Source organism: Peromyscus californicus, unplaced genomic scaffold, assembly GCF_007827085.1.
Source record: "Peromyscus californicus insignis strain IS unplaced genomic scaffold, ASM782708v3 Scaffold_18__1_contigs__length_77618521, whole genome shotgun sequence".
NCBI lineage: Eukaryota > Metazoa > Chordata > Mammalia > Rodentia > Cricetidae > Peromyscus > Peromyscus californicus.
The window spans coordinates 55,474,204-55,491,869 of NW_026294480.1; the positions used below are offsets into that span (position 1 = coordinate 55,474,204).

Genomic DNA, 17,666 nt, shown 5'->3' on the forward strand with positions numbered 1-17,666 from the left:
ATTCACTGCCCTCGAGGAGCAAAGGACTCATTCAAAGACTATTTGACTTTGTTTTTTGAGACAGGTTATCATATTGTGTAGCTCAGGGTGGCCCCTTGCCTCAGCCTCCCCAGTTCTGGGATTACAGGTATGTGACACATACCCAAGAGGATATTGAATTATGTGTGAATTAGTGTGTTGCTAGAGGGGTTGTAGGGTGAGGATCAGCATCATTAGGGTGCTGTTTTACTTGTTAGGGAGGCAGAGCACATGGATATCAGTACCAGCTTGCCAGCTATGTGCGGGACATCTCTGCCGGTCTCTATTAGGTGTGGCCGGCCGACAGTAGAGTGGGATAGTAGAAGGCAACACTTGTGGGCAGCCTAGCCCTGGTGAGAGCTTTTCTTCTGCTCTTCTTTTTCTAGAGGAAGGATCCTTATGTCTAGCCACAGGACTGTTGAGAGAGTTCTGGCTCACTTTTTGTTGCATAAGTCTAGACTCTGGCTCCATTTTGCAAGAAGAGGTAATAAAGCTTGTACACGGAGGTGAGCTTTTCACCAGGCAAATCTTAATGAGACATTGATACTAATCTTACAGCTACTTATCTCTGGGGTAAAAATCCCTGTTTGTTGGTGCTGTGTCATTAGTGAACATAAGTACTAGAGATTATCTCTCGTTTTATTATAGTTTGGCAATATTTAAAAAAAAAACATGTTTATCGAGTTTGGTAAGTGTGATTTAGAGAGGTAATCCTTCCTTGTGGGCAGACCTTTGAAGACAACATTAACAGGCCCTTAAAGCAGAATAGCTAGAGTTACTGATACTATTGTCAACCAAAGGTTGCTATAGCAACAAGTGGTTTGCTTGCACTGTGCAATTGGTGGGACCCTGGACTAGTGTAAAAGGAGCCCACTCGTTTAGCAGAAACGCTCCAGGAGCAATTTAATTAAAGCTCAGTAGATTGAACACCATATTCTCTGTGCAACTCTGAGATGTCATTCTGGTTTTAGTGCTTCTAAGTTAATGAAAGATGAGTTATGCATCAGAATCTGCACATTTTCACATTTAAAAAGTAATTTTAGAGTGAGAATTTTTTTATGTATTTGAAAGTTATTTTTAAAGTTAAAAGTAATTATAATGAAAATCTGTCATTTTGTTATGGAATATGTATGTGTATATATATATATCAGATTTTAAAAATATTTGAAATTTTATTTGTCTTTGATGTTTTTTACCAAGTAGATATTATATGTTGAGTGCCTCCCATGCCTCTTACCCCTCTCTTTTCTCACCCTTCCTCCCATCCTATTAGTCTACTTTGCCCCTGGTTTTTCTTCTTTCATTTACATACATACACAATTTTATGCATTTATATAAGATCTAGGAACCACAAATGAAGAAATAGATACTATTTGTCTTTCTGAGACTGGCTTCTTTCGCTTAATATGATTACCTCCAGTATGTCCTTTTTTTAACAGCAGATATTTTAAAAGGTAATAATAATAATAATAATAATAATAATAATAATAATAATAAAAGATCACAGGACACTGTAAGGGGAAAATGTAGGAATGGAAATGTGCCAAGATCATGGTCATTTGGAGGTGGGGCTGAGAGAGAAAGCTGAATGAACCCTTTGATATTACAAATGGATAACAGGCCATATCCTGTTTTCCAGCGTGCTCTTCAGAATAAATGCCTGCATGTATGGGATGCTTTAAGAAAACAGTGGTCTGGAGTGGCATTAAGGGCACAGCCTGTAGCCAGCAGGATGGAATTGCACGATCCCCTTCCTGGGTAGTGCAGATGTGTTCCCGGAGCCTTCGTTCTGGTTACTCTCTTTGGCACATTGTAGCGATCTTCTCTACTTGGAGTTTTATCATGTAGGCATGAGTTCCCAGAGGAATTCCTCAGCGACTCCTATGTGACAAACACCACAGCAGGCGATTCGCACCAGTTCTGTGCATCTGTGAAGAGGACTGGAAAATTTGCTTTAACTGTTTGCTTTGGACTTTCGGCACTGAAAGGGTACATACACTCTCAAAGGCAAACCTGGCCTATTTTCACTTGTATGGCTGGTCCTTGCGCAAATGTTACTCTTCTGCCACCCGGAGGCCAGTTTGGGAAGTGCATGTAAGAGCTGGCATTGCGCTAACTGTATAAACCACCAGGCGGGGCCCCAGTACAACCTTGTCTCTATTCTCTGTTGCCACAACCGCACAAAATTGAAGTTATTATGTTTTCATTTTTATCATGAAACCTAGTAAGCATTATGAGTTCATGATCAATACACAGTTGTCCAGTGTCATTGTGGAACTGCTTGCTGGATATAAGAGAAACCCAGTTATTCTTTAAAAATATCATTTGTTTTCCCTTATGTGTATTTATGTGTGTTGTGTCTAGGTATTCACACATGTATGTGTGGGTGCCCATAGAGGCCAGAAAAGGGTGTCAGATCCCCTGGAGCTGAAGTTATCAGTCGTGGTGAGTGCTAGGAACTGAACTTGGGTCCTCTGTGAGAGCAGCAAGTAGTCTTGGCACGTGAGCCGTCCCTCCAGCACAGATTCAGTTATTCTTAAGCATTTAAAGAAAAGCATGTGACCAGCAGAGTGTGTGACTGTTCCATTCTTGCCCCATCACTTCCTATCCCGTCTTTGCAACCTGTCACCCTGATTGTCTGGTTTGTCGTGGAGAGCTGTATACATAAGGCTTTGTACATGTCCTGTGCAGAACATAGACTAACCCCCTGGCAGTACGAAGAGCTTGAATAAATCCACTTGGAGGTGTGAGGTAGCAGGCAACTGAGATTAGCAGGAGAGCCAGAGGGTAGGGAATGTGCAGTTTATGAACTTTCTGGGAAAATTCCTGGCATTTCTCTGGGACCGCATCAAAAAGGTCCTTGGGGGCTGGGAAACTGAGATTCCAGAAGAGACCCTAAGGCCCAGCAAGGTCGTATATTTCTTTAAATTCAGGTGAAAAGTTTTCAGCTATTTACCCCTGCTGGGGATGTCCTGTACCCCATGGCCATTTTGACAGTCTTTGCGCTTGTTCCTGGGAAACTGAGTATTTGGGAAGAGAACCAATCGGTCAAGGAACAGAGAAAAACACCGCCTTGCCTGGGCTTTCCTATTCATCACAGAACATCCTGAACGTGGTTTCCAGGAACAGCTTTGCAGTGAAGGGGACATCTGGGGCATCTAGGGCCAGTTGCTGCTTAGCCAGCCCTGCCAGCTGAGGTCGGGTGCTGAGGGCTGTGTGGCATGCCCCGCTTTAGTGCTGCAGAAGGGACAGCTGGGTTTCTTTGAGAGTGAACTAGCCATTTTTCTTCCTCCCATTGCCATCTATGGAATCCGGGGGAAGAGACGAGCTCAGGTGGGTACCAGTTGCATCAGCATGCTATTTTGTAGAAGCTTCAGGGATGAGCATCCTTCCTTTGCAGTCAAGGGCACTGATTTATTTAATACCCTCCCACCCCCACAGCCTCAGGATCTACAGTGAGAGTTCCCTGCCTTGTTTCCATCTTAGTATATACAAATAATATCTGTGTGTGTGTGTGTGTGTGTGTGTGTGTGTGTGTGTGTGTGTGTGTGTGTGTGTGTGTGTTTATAGGGGATGTGGGGGGCGGTGTCAGGTGATCAAATACTTCATTCTCTGGTAGGGTTGATTTAAGTTTAGTCTAAAAACCTAGCTAATGCCTTGCTTATACCTTGTCATCTTTTCTTTGTTTCCTTTTTTTTTAAAAAACTAAAGTTCTCTTTAGCAGTTCTGATGAGAGTTATTTCTTTCGCAGAGATTAAGAAGTTGGAGTTTGGCCGATCCCCACCTGAGGAAGACAATGGAAAGGTAAGGAATGATGGTTGCCTGGCCTCACTGTCTTTCTGGTGTGTTAAAGTAGACATGACAATTGAGCCGGTGTCCATAAAAATCCACAAGTAGGCAGGAGTGTGCCCCAGATCCAGTTTCTTTGATTAGGATCCCAATGGGATACACTTTCATGACCAAACCTCGCTGTCTTCCTGAGTAGTCTCTGTTGTATACACGGGCTAGTTGACAGCATCCTCCAGAACATACTTACTGGAAGCTTCTCCTCCATGGATGTTTGCTGATACTGCTCTATCCTTGGACAGCTTTCAGGTGTGTTTTAGCAGGACACATATCCTTTCCTTATTTTTAGCCCTCAATGCTAATTATAAACACAGATGGATTTCCCGTTTACGTGTTGTGATGTGAGTGATGTGGCTTTATTGATGTTTTCCAAGAGCGTCATTCTAGCTCATGAGAAATAAGCATCAGTATAGTAAAGATGGAATTTAATGAACTGTCTCATCTGTGTCTTCTTCAGTGTGTCAAAAGCCAGGAGGATGGACTGAATGAACACGAAGACCAGGACCACCTGGATTCGGGTATGTTCCATAATGCTACATTCCCTGCAGCTATGGGGGGTACCATGGGCCAGATAGGTGGTGAACAAAAAGAAAATACATTTTAATATGAAATATTCTTCCTTGAGAACCTTGCTTGCCTCTTTCAGCCTACCTAGGTCAATTTTCTTTCATTTTCTCATTTTCAATTTTCATGTTTCAATTTTATTTCATGTTACAACTTCTATTTACAGTCTAAAACACACAGGAAGAACTTAAAACGTTTCCTGAGGAGTTTCACGCTGCCGAATTCTGGCATGGTAGTTGTCATGGTTACCTCATTATCTCAATGTAGAGGGCACTGGGGGCTTCATTTCAGGGAAGCCCCTGAGCCCATGGAGTGGAAGTATAGGAATAGACTTGGGTGTATTCTGTCTGTTTCACAATGCTGCTCAGTATGTTCCTACGGACATGAGCATTTGTGGTCTACCTCTAACTCCCAGGCCTCAGGAGAAGACCAGATGCTGTGGTGGAGGTGTGGGCCCCTTAAGTGGGGGAGGGGCTACAAGTGATTCTTTCCATGGACCTGGATTTTCTCATCTACTCCCAGATGTTCTAGTCTCAGTTCCCTGGGCTCCTCTCCAGGTCTCTCCTCTAGGTATTTTCTGTTTCTTCAAGGCTAGTTTGGATCACAGACATATCCCTGGAATTATTTAGAGGCAAGGGGAGTAGAATGAAGTTGTTGGGGCAGGAGGAGGCGGGCCAGGCTGCCAGTAGATGCCTAGTGCCTGGGATGTGCATGAGCCCTCTTCGGGTGCAGTGTGGAGGGAACACCCTGCACACCCAGAGACCACATGAGAGCAGAGCTAGTTTGGAAGTGGCCCCGGGTGAGGAGGTTGGGCCTGCAGCTAAGGAGAGTTGTCCAAGCTAATGAGAGTTTAGAGTGCATTGAGCAGCAGAGGTGGTTGACTTCCGGAGGCATCATGAGGGCTTCCTGGAGGTTCTGGTTGTGTTTGGCATCCTTGGTAGACACGTGTCAGAGCTGTTACAACAGTTGGGAAATCCCGTAGCCTAGAGGAGGCCAGGAGGAAGCGCCCTCAGTGTCGTTGAGCATGCTGCTCTGGGTTTGGCCCTTAGCCAGCGGTGGTTTGCTGGATGTGCCTGCCCGAGGTGCTGCTGAACTTGGAACAGCACAACTGGGCAGTGTGCACACATCTGTGAGAATAGTAATTTACTTCCAGAGCCCAGAACAGAGGAAGAGGAAGCAGAAAAAAAAAAAAAAAAAAAGCAAACATCACGGAATGGATGACTGTTGAGGGCCACAGAGCTGGGAGCATGGCTGTTATTCATGCATACAGGATGTCTCATCCACGGTTTGCATCACACTCCTGGGAATGTCAGCTTTGAAGAATGTTTACTCAGACAAATTGCTGGGGGAGGAGGGCTTGGCTGTCAAAAGTATTAAATAGTGGGATTATTTTTAATTTGGGGCTCTAAAAATTCCCCCGTCTCCCACTGGTGTACTTGTTGGGCGAGAAGATTTTTGCTTTGTAAACTGCAGTAGCCGCCACCCCCCCCCCGCCCCCACCCCCCAAGCTGAGTGCTTGGTCAGTGACGTCATTGAGTCTGGAGAGGAACATTAGGAAGGTAAAGAGAGAGAGAGAGAGAGAGAGAGAGAGAGACAGAGACAGAGAGACAGAGACAAAGAGAGAGACAGAGAAAGAGAGAGACAGACAGAGACAGAGACAGAGAGACAGAGAGAGACAGAGAGACAGAGACAGAGACACAGAGAACAGAGAGAGACACAGAGAGAGAACCAAGTAAAATTTATATCCAGCCACCTATGAAAAGGGCCATGGATATGCCTTTCTGACTCTAGCATTTGCTTTATTGTTTATTTAAACTTTTGAATTAAGAAGGGGGGAAAACCCTCCTAATTTTATAAAAGAAATAAGAAGAGACTTACAAAGAACCCCTGAGAGAGAAGAAGGCAGCAATCAGTGAGCAACAGGCGGTTGCAGCCGGAGGCAGGAATGGGAAACTGCGCCCCCCAGAGGCCACTTCAACACTCTAGTCTTTGGTGTGTGTGCTGGGAGTCTGTCCGGACTCCTGGGAACTGCTGATACAATATGTGGGATAGACATGTTAAGTCTGCCGTATTGTATTATTTGAAGTTGTGTGGCACAAATGTCGTGTCGACTTGGCAACTGTATCAGCGTTGTTCTGGTAGACCTTTCTGTGCGATGGCTGTGGCTGGGACTGTGCCATCCAGAACCGTCGGCCGCAGCCCCTCCCAACTGTTGAGCATTGGATGTGTGAGCAGTGTGTCTGAGGAGGTGCAGGCTTAGTTCAATGTGCTTCTATCCTATTGCACAGGTCAGGCTAGGGTAAGTTCCTTACGACTTCCCCTCAGAGCCTCAGGATCATATTGGCTGTTAGTTTATACACTAGCAATGGCTCTGATCATAGGAATTAACAGGCATGAAATAGCTGGGAAGCTCATCCAGGCCAGTGCACCAGACCTGCCAGAGTGAGTAGTTGACATCAATGCTGAGAAGATGACATGGATGTTAGGTCCAGGAACAATGGCTTTGTTCTTTGTGGATGCTATAGCAAACATGTCCAGCCCTGTCATCTATCACACAATTGAGCATGAAAAGAAACCATGAAAAAGTTTCTGTGTTTTAAGTAAGCTTAGGATTTTATGTTGCGCCGCGCTCATAGCCTCAGACTGCTGTCTCGAGAAATTGCAGGATTAGGATTTTATTCAAAGAGAGAATCATCAGTCGAAGGGCTGGAATCTGATTCTGTGGCCATCACAAGAAGACAGAGGGATTCTTTCACAGTAGACAGCCAGGGGAAGGAGGCAGGACAAAGCTTTTGGAGGCCATGGAAGAAAAGGAGCTAGATGCAATGCCATGCCCAGTGATGGAAGAATGGACCCATTGGGTTGAGTCCACAGGACTAAGTGAGATGAAGAAATGGGGTTGAACATTTAAGCAGAGCTGGGGTCAAGACTGAGCAGCAATGCTGTGCCATGGAGGATGGGAGAGAACATCTGTTGGGTAAGGGTTCAGACCGTGGGACCTGCAGTGGGCGGGTGAGCTGCGTGGAATCCCTGCCACAAGGATACATAGGCCACCCAGAACCAGCCAAGCAGCAGGCTGCTGGATCAATTGCTGTTTGGCAAACTCCTGCTAAAGAAGTTCACTCTGGGTGGCTTTGTTTGGAAATTAAGAATCCCAGTTGAAAGTTAAGTTCCTCTTCCGAGGACTGTGAGGCCACAGTCCCAGTGTCTTAGATGAAAGACAAAAGCTTCTGAAAAGTGATGGCCCTGCTCTGTCAGCAAGGAATATTCCAGAGTATAAATGAGGTTGTATGGGCCACACACCTGATGTCCTAACTGAAGCATTTATCTAATTATTCTTTATCAATAAAAAATCAGGAGTCAGATATTGGGGTAAGAACCTGAATGATCAGAGAAATGGCAGAGAAGCCACCAGTGACCTCCTTTCTCTCGTTCCTCCATACAAAAGGGCTGAGATCCTCTCTCAGCCCCACCTTACTACTTCCTGTCTCTTTATCTGCCCTCAGTCCTCCAAAACCTCTATGGTTAATTTTGGTCAGCTAGTGGCTCTGCCCTCTGCCTCCAGGCAAGCTTTATTCTCAGAAAGCAATCAAAATTTCACACAGCACCTGACTCACGTTTTTCTGTCAGCTTGGTGGCTGCACATGAATCTACTGATAATTTAATTACAGTCTGAGACCCCACAGCTCCACAGTCAGCATCCTGCCAGCCATTCAGGCTGCGGCCACCAAATGTAGGTTTTTAACTAAGTCTCTATTGTTCTGTTTACCAACAAAGACTCAGAAGTCAGAGGTGGGGATGTTCTGATAAGAGACAGCTTCATGGGGACACTATCTGAATGTGCTCTAACCTTGGATCCCGCTTGTGTTTTGTTTATGTTGGACACAGACGTAGATCACCTCAAATGGGGAGTTTTCCTGGCCTGTCTGGCAGGAACAAATATATTCTAAACAGACAATTGTGATCTCTATGGCTATCAAACTACTGAAACCACGGACTGAGAAAGTAGAACTTCCTAGATCAGAGAGGTCGAGAAGCAACCAGCTGACCTCCCTTTTTGGCCAGAGACCCAGCAAAAGACCCATCTCTCCTCTTGTTCCAAACCAAAAAGACTGCAAAACTCCAAGTCCCCTCCCTACTCCTTCCTGTGCATCTCTCTATCCATATTCCTGGCTCCTCTGGACTCCCCATGGCTAATTCCCATCAACTAGTTGTTGGCTCTGCCCCTTGATTTTATTTAATTAACACAAACGCTAACTCTGGCCGGGTTCACAGTGTGATCGAATATCCCACAACACCTGACACTCACACTGAAGCTACATTTCCTGCAGTAATTTATCGCCCATGCTCTTCATGGATTAAAGATTGAATGAGCGCATTTGGACATTCATCGGAGGAATGAGTGCTGAAGTTGTGTGTCATGTAGCCATGGACATGGAACAAATATGAGGGCCTGGTAAAACTGAGATGGCAAGCCAAGGGCATGGGAGCATGTCTTAACTTTTCCTGGGGGGGGGGTGTAAAAGAGAGAGAGCATCATGGGGTAAGGCTGGGGTGGTGAATAGAATTGGTTGGCATTCATCTTGGGAAGTTTCAATACTCTGGCATGAAGCTGTCTCTTATCTGATGCTGCAGATCTGGCTGGCAGAGAGTGGGCTTGGCAAAGCGCAGAGATTTTAAACAGCCTCTTGATAAATAAGACTTTGGGTAGGACCTGGGGAATGGCTCACTGGTTAAGATTCTTGCTGCTCTTGCGCAGTCCAGGAGTTTGATCCCCCCCCCCCCCCCCCCCCGCAGAAATACAGTTCCGGGGGTTCTAGTGCCCTCTTCTGACCTATTTGGACACTGCATTCATTCACTGCCTGGGTCGCATATGCACACGCAGGCAAAACACTTATACACATAAGTTAAAATAAAGCTTTAAAAACTTTCGGGGAAAATTAGTCTTTTATAGCTAGAGGGAAACAAAAGTGAAAAGATGGTTCCTACTGAGTTTGGATAGATCTCCTCCCTGAGTTTTTTAACAGAGTTGTGTAGACGTAACCATCTTGTTGAATAAGGAACACAGAGCCAATGCAGAGATGAAAGCCCGAGAGGTCAGAGTAATAGCTAAGCGCTAAAAACCTTACCCTTCACTGCTGCTCCTGTCCTTCCCTCCGCAAGAGCCCTCCTTCCTGTGTGTCTGTCTTTTTATAGACTTTCTGTTCTGCCTTCTCATTGGTTGTAAACCCAACCACATGACCTCTTCATCACTGCCCATCTATACAGACCTCCAGGTCTTCTATGGTTGGTATTGAGATTAAAGGCATGTGTCTCTATGCTGATGGTATCCTTGAACACACAGAGATCTGCCTGTCATGTGATTAGGATTGAGGGCATGTGCTACCACTGCCAGACTTCTGCTATGGCTTGCTATTAGCTCTGACCCCCAGGCAACTTTGTTTATTAACATACAAATAAAATCACATTTCAGTACAAATAAAATATCACCATATTTCCCCTTTTCTATTTTAATAAAAAGAAAAAAGGAAAAAAGTTATAACTAGTATAAGAAAAACTATATACAAAAGTACAATAACTATATACCATATATACAAGCAATAAATACCTAAACAATGTCTAGTCCATTTGTATTTGACAAATTCAGAGAAAATAATTCCATTATCTATCCTATTTTGGTAAGTTCAAAATGTACCTAATTCATTTTCTATCCTAACTAATCTTCAACTATAACTAACTAATCTTCAACTCCCTCAGAGACCCAAGAAGGAAATAATATTACCTAACAAAAATAAAAACAGGAAGTGTATGCAAGCAGCTTCCAAAAAAAAATTGTGAGTTGACAGAAACAGCCAGCTGCCTGGACAGTCATCTGAGGTTTCTCCACAGCGTTGGGGCATCATCTTCAGCCTATAGGCTTAGCGTGTCTGACAGACTCATTTGTGAAGTAGGATGTACACAAGGTCAACAGTTCGACCTCACATTTGGTGAGAGCAGTTCATGTACCAGAAACACCTGAATTCCACTAGTGTCATGTCATGATTCAGGATTTTAAATTCTGGAAATTGTTGATGTTTTTTGAATTCAGCTGTCCATTCTTCTTGGCTATGTGTGTGTGTGGCTTCAGGGTTGTGATCAGACAAGCAAGGTGATTTCATCCTTCATTCTTCATTAAATCCCATAAGTAACCTCTGTCTAAGAAATTAACTTAAAAGACTGCTGCACGTATTTTCCACAAAGAGCATGAATGCTTTTGCAAGAAGTAAAGGCAAATAGGTATGCACTGTAGATGGTATGAGTGACATGGCCAGCTCATGCCCAGGCTCAAATAGCAATTATTTCAAAAATTTGAGTTGTATTTTTCATTTTTTATAGTTTTTATGTTTTCCTTGTCTTAAAATATGTTTTGCCTGCATGTATGTCTGTGAACCATTCAGTGAATGTATGCAGTGCCCACATGTGTGTCTGGTGCCCTCAGAGGCCAGAAGAGGGTGTCAGATAACCTGGAACTGGAGTGACAGATAGTTATGACCTGACATGTGGGTGCTGAAAATCAAACTCAGATCATCTGGAAGAGCAGCCAGTACTTTTAACTGTGAAGCTCTCTCTCTGGCTCCTCAATTTTAATTCTTTAAATAATATTTTTATTCTTTGATCATTCCATAAATTTATACAATGCATATTGGTCACCATTACCTTTGGGTCATTTTTGTTATTGTTGTCCTACTTCTTCAGATAGGGGCTCAAATAGTCCAGGCTGGCCTCAAACTCACCAAATAGCTGAGGATAACCGGAACTCTTGATTTTCCCACCTCCAAAGTGCTGGGGTCAAACTCTGCAGCACTGGCTACAGTTTTGAGTCATTTCATCTCAGTTATTATTTATTACATATAATATGAGTAAAGGAAAACTTTCGGTGGATGTTGGGACAGGGAAGGTGGACCCCAGGGGGACAGATGAGCCGAAGCTGGTTGTAGACAAAAACCCAACTTTGTAACCAAACAGAATAGCAGAAGACCACCCGGACCATTTGGGAAGGGAAGCAAGCAGAAACAGAGGCCAACAGGGAGTTCTGAGGCTGGAAGTTCTCAACCTGCAAGACACAGACCTTCCAAGCCCCTCCTGGAAAGTTTAATGGAGGCATCAGCAGAGGGAACCGGGAGGAAATGGGGGATCGGATGGAACAGCTTCACTAAAGCAAGCAGAAAGCGGAGGTGTCTGGTGGAATCCGCTGTCAGGTACCCCATTGTGGGGTCTGGTAAAGATCTTGGCCTTAGATTCAAGCAGTGAGGCAGAGAGTGCTGTCAGTAGTGCTGTCCCTGTGTCCATCTGTCCACCCCTACTTCCCGTATGTATCTACTTATAGCAGTGTAAAAGTTTGGAAGTGGCTTCTGAGCTACAAATGCTCATAAAACAGCTCATTGTCATCACCCCTGAATAAGAGAATGAAAACATCAGGGGGTCTGGAGCCAGGGCCCGTTGTAAGTGGAGCTCACCCCACCCCCACCTCCCCCACCCCCCCACCTCCCCCACCCCCCCCCACCTCCCCCACCAACTATTTCACTAGGCACAATCTCTAGCAAGGCCTTTGGAATGCTGTATGAAATAGGAAGGAAAAGGAAAAGAAGAAAAAAGAAAGACCTTCAAGGCTTTTTGACTCCTAGAATGTCAGTTTTTGAGCCTAATTTTTGACAGATCTCATTATGGCGTGGGCTATAAAATAGATACTCCTGTGGACTCTTTTTTTTTTTTTTTTTTAAAAACATTTCAGTTTTTGGGTGGAGGTGGGTGGCATTTCTCTACAACAAACTAATTTCATCCATGATTTGAAGTAAAGGGTCTGGGGACAGAGAAATCTCCCAAGAAGGGTATTGCAAATACAAAGTTATCTGTATAAAAGTTGGGCTGCTTTTAATTCCTTTTGTTCATTTCAGTGAAGTTTTATGGTGGTTGTTGAGGTTTTAAAAATAGTTTTTGGTAGAAAAAAAGTTGCTGGCCTAGGTATTATTATAAGGTCAATGTGGATCTCTTGCTGAGTTCTGCCTCTTTGTGCTTGTGGCTTCCTTGTTTGGGTAAAATTCTCCTTGTGGAATATGAAAAAAACCACATTTTTCTTTAAATGAGACTACTGGAGTGTTTGTTGACAAACATTCATCTTATAAATCAAAAGAAAGACTATTTGGGGGGCTTTTAGGTTAATATAAACTGTTCTGTAGACTTAAAAACAAGAAGAAACTGCAGCTTTGCTGCAGGTCTAAAATCTTTTTTGTGGTATTTTTTTTTTTTTTTCTAATGAGAAGTCCCATGAAATCATCAAGTTTGTGAGTGCTGGCTGCTATCGTGATGGACCTAACTTTCTCCATATTGTTTGTTCAAAGATGTAAGACGGAAAGGGAAATACAAAGAATGGCATGAAAATCACTCGAGGTTAGTTACTAATAGAAGCATTGCCGTAGTAGTCTAAATTTAGCCTACACACCAGAAGGTAAACTGTAGACATCTTGAAGCTGGCCCTAAGGTCTAGAAGGAACAAGACATTGCAAAAGGCTCCAGTTTGTTTCTAGGTGGAACCAAGGCTGAAAGCCACAGCTAAAGGTCCTTCTGGAAGCCCAGTGATGTTGGGATCAACGCCAACTTTCCTGGCTTTTAGTTCCTTTGCCACTGAGAAATGGAGTTGCACTTTTATCTCCAGTGCCTAAGAAAGGAGTGAGTGGAAGTCTGTTTATATTAACTTCACATACTCTCAGGGGTCATCACCTCCATGCCAGGCTCTACGGGAAATGTGAATGCCGTTCAAAGAAAAAGGATTGGAAACTTCCGAAATACTTGAATTGGAAAAAACAAAACAAAACAGCAACAACAACAACAACAAAAACTTTAAAAAATTATGTTAAACATTAAGAAGGATCAAATGGCTACCATGGGCCCACTCGGAGTTGGCCTTTATTGGATTGCTGGGTGGGATGGAGAGGTGCGTGTTGACACTAAGGTCATAGAGTGTTACAGGGATGCCCAATGATAGGCATGGGCTCTGTCTTCAGTATACTCTAAATTGCTGTTTTCTTTCGCCTTGCCTACCAAATACATTTTTGAAATGTAATTGAAAGCAGGAGAAACCGTGGTCGTGCTTCCTCTGAACTCCAAAATTTTCCTTCTCTGAAACAAAACCCATAACTTCAAGGTTCTGGAGTTAAACAAGCTTTAGTAAATAAGGAAACTCCAAGTTTCTATCTCCTCCAAAGCTTTGACTTTGATGTTTAATGATGAATTTACAAATCTCAAACATGTCTACAAGTAGTTAAAGAAACTACAACTAACTCATAAAACACAAAGCACACGAACCAATGGATTACGTCTTGGAGTGGTTTTATAACAGGCGTTTTATGGGGAGTTCCAATGACACCCAGAGATTTCATCCCATTTCTTCATGTGGAAAGTACTCTAGTGTCCCAGTAATTTTGAAAGCGTTCTCTTACTTAAAGCTCCTTGGCAACTGGTTTGATCATAGTGAGTGTGCTTATGGGAGTTCAGCCTTGGATTTTTTCCTCCCTCCCTCCCTCCCTCCCTCCCTCCCTCCCTCCCTCCCTCCCTCCCTCACTCCCTCCCTCCCTGTCTTCCTTCCTTCCTGCCTTCCTATTTTCTTACCTGCTTGTTTGCCTTGCTTCCTTCCTTAATTTAAGCATCCAATGGTTCATCCCTTGGAGGGGGTGGGGACTTCAGGGAATTAAGATTTTGGTGAGTCTCCATGCTGGACAGTATAAGTGCTAACAATTCAGTAGAACAATACATTGCAATTCCCAGTGTGTTGAATGGGGAAGATATTTTCACAGAACAGGGCTCTTATTTCAGTTGTGGGCAAGAAGGTCAACAGAATTTGTGTTTCAAACCATGAGACTCTACTGAAGAAGTTTTGTAACTGAACTATAGGAAGAAGAGAAACAACCATAAGTTAAAAGAAATCACAATGACAACAGAATAAAAGTGAAGTTGAATGTACCTGGAACTTGAGGAAAAAATGGTGAGTTGAGCTAGGAGGGTCTATCGGTTCCTGAGATTTGTCTGTCAGTGAGATCCCAGCTGGCTGGACTGGGATGAATTGACCTTCCCCCACATGGGAACCTCTCTGGCAAGTGGTGTGCACATCCTTGAACAGTGTCAGTTCCACACTTACCGGACACAGATTAGGAATGTTGGCTCCCACTCTGATCCTTTCGATGGGAAATCTTGTTTTTAGATGTATGGACTTTCCCCCCTTACTTTACTTTAGTACCTTTTTCCCTTTTCTGGGCCAGCTCCTCATCTGTGGTACCGGTAGTGTTATACTTAGCCATCACCTTTTCCTTAACTTCTTGGCAGTGAGAGTGTTTTCACTTCCCTGGTTTTTGATGATCTTGACAGTTTGGAGAAGTGCTGGTCAGGAGTTTTATAGCTGTTCCGTAGATGGAATTTGAATGTTTCCCCCACCATTAAAGTTACAGGTTCTGAGAAGAAGAGTACACAGGTGCAGCACCACACCCATCACGTGATGCAAAGGGTTTGTCCTGTCAACTTTATTAAGCACTGCTGGTGTTGACGGTCTCCTAGCTGGAGCTGTGCTGGCCATTTTCTTCCCTGGGAAGTTTCCCTCCTCACCCTTTTTCCGTACTGTAGTCTTTGGAAGGAAGGCAAGATGTTCTGTCCACCGCTAAGGAGCAGGGAGTCGCCTGCGTGCTTCCTTGTGGGTGGAGGAGCTATATACATCAGAGTCCTTTACACGGAAGGTTTGTATTCCTTCACTGTTTGGTCATTTATTAATACCTTTATGAAGACAAAGATACTGCTTTTCCTTCTGAGTAATAATCTGACAATTTTTTTTTGTCAAAGTATTAGGAATTTAGCTTTAGTATTAGGGACTATCTTAGTTGGCTTCTGTACCCTTTTTTATATCCTCATGTTTGTGTGTGTATGTGTGTGTGTGTGTGTGTGTGTGTGTGTGTTTAGCATGGTGAAAATATCATTTATGACTTGTTAGTTGATGATACATGACACCTTGGATTTATCAAAAGCCATAGAACTTTATAGACCATCAAGGAAACCTTAACGTATACAAACAAACAAGCAAACATCAATGGTGGGTGTCTTGTTTAGGATTCTGTTGCTGTGAGGAGGCACCTTGACTATGGCAACTCTTACAAAGGAAAACATTTAATTGGGGCTGGCTTACAGGTTCAGGTTTAGTCTATTACTGTCATGGTGGGAAGCATGGCAGTGCACAAGCAGACGTGGTGCTGGAGAAGGAGCTGAGAGTTCTACAGTGGATCAGCAGGCAGCAGGAAGAGAGAGACACTGGGCCTGACTTGAGCATTGGAATCCTCAAAGCCCACCCCTAGTGACGTACTTCCTCCAATAAGGACACGTATATTCCAACAAGGCCACACCTCCTAATAGTGCCATTCCCTGGTGACCAAGTATTCAAATCTATGAGCCTATGGCAACCATTCTTATTCAAACCACCACAGTGGGAGAGCCCAGGGTGGAATGCAGAATGCCACAAAAATATATTTAACTACACTAAAATGTATGAAACAAACTTATTGTGATTATTATTATTTAGAGAGGGTCTCATGTAGCCAAGCTACCACCTTGCTAGTGTAGTCAAGGATGGCATTGAACTTCTAACCTTCCTGCCTTTATTTTACAAGTGCTGGGATTATGGAGATATGCTGCCATGTCGTTTTATTTGGTACTGAAGGTCACACCCAGGCCTTCATGCTTACTAGTATAGTCTACCAACTGAATTACTTTCCCAGCCCCTGAAACAAAATCATTAAAGGGTACTAAATAGCTTTGGAAATGAGTGACATCTGTAAGAATAAAATGCAAAAGGAACTGTACTAAAGCCCAGATCTTATATTGATAACATTTTTACAATTTAGATACTACTTTATGGGTGTACTAGAATTGAATACTTATGTGAATGGATGAATACTTATGATGGGGGATGGATGCCAGGTTTTTGTGGAGGCTTAAAAGTAAGCATAGTGTGGAAGTAGACCATATGACAGTGTCATAGGCCTTTGCCTGAGTGCTTTGGTACTTCTAATCACTAAACAAACACATGCTTTGCAAAGTAGAGTTTGTAAGCAGTTGAATGTCATGAGGTGGGAACCCAAGACTCCAATCTGCTTCTTTGAGGCTAGGGTTTAGATGGCAAGTATTAGGGGATAAATAAACACTGTGGTCTGAGGCATGGGAAGAGAAACTGAATAGTGAAGCCATTGGCAGTCTTCACATGTGTAATTAAACCTTTTGCTTCTTCATAGAAAGGAAGCTTGTACAGAAATGGTCCCATTAGTGCCATCTGAGGGTGGTCGTGGTGTCTTTGATGTCAAATGGTCATATGAGACACTTGTGTAAACCCAGGTGAAGGGTGGGTAGTTTCAACAGGTTTGAGTGACTTCCAGGTTCCTGTAAACCTTCTGTGGCCACCTTCACTTTCCTGACTAATGTATCAGAGGTGCTCTCTATTGATGAGCTGTGTGACTTCTAAAATTGATGATAAAAGAAGGAACTATAAACAAATACAGCTAGTTACTCTTGAGGACATGATGTGAATACTTCAGCAGTACACTGCAGAAATACAGTGAAAGGAAACTTGATTTAATATTTAAAGTATACTGGAAATGTCTTTAATTTCTTTATGCTATTATCTCCTTTATTCCCCATGATAACCCCTGAAGTATAGATGTTATGATCCTATTTTGAATGTGCTAAGATTCAGAACATATGAGTGACATGGTTAAGGATACTAAGTGGTCAGAACTGCCTTAAATATGTCACTGATGCCGATGAGTTTCCTTGTAGCATGAGGTGCCTTTAAAATAGGACTCACACTCAAGGGATTTGTCATCCCTTTGGAAGATAAGAAAACTTCACAGTTACTGTTCCTCAAATCCCATATTAATATTCTTTTGAAAAGATTTAGTTTTATCGAGGTTGGGAGGGAAGTGGCCTGTTGCCTGTCTGTGGAATGTGGAGGGATAGTTTCTGCATGGGTCTTCCAGAAAGCAGCAGCTGAAGACGGCAGTGTCTGCCTTGGATGATAAGAACCTGGTGGAGCGGCTTTGCTCAGTAAAATTTTTGTTAATTAAAGAAGGCACATGGGCTTCGTGTAGCCCATGAAGTCACTTGCACACTACTGTGATGGTTGTGTATTAACTATTTACAGAGTGACTGGAGGCTAGGTCATTAAATTCTTC

General features: G+C 43.4%; 1 protein-coding gene across 5 annotated transcripts in view; it reads left to right on the forward strand.

Moving 5' to 3' along the window:
- Arhgef28 (Rho guanine nucleotide exchange factor 28) overlaps positions 1–17,666 on the forward strand; it is a 300,377-nt gene that overhangs the window by 159,706 nt on the left and 123,005 nt on the right. For 4 of the 5 annotated variants that reach the window (XM_052743476.1, XM_052743480.1, XM_052743479.1 and 1 more), the window contains exons 8-10: positions 3,340–3,351; positions 3,770–3,822; positions 4,322–4,382. In XM_052743476.1, the coding sequence (XP_052599436.1) occupies positions 3,340–3,351; positions 3,770–3,822; positions 4,322–4,382 (126 nt within the window). The remainder of the gene's footprint in view (positions 1–3,339; positions 3,352–3,769; positions 3,823–4,321; positions 4,383–17,666) is intronic. The other variant, XM_052743477.1, reaches the window with a different exon arrangement.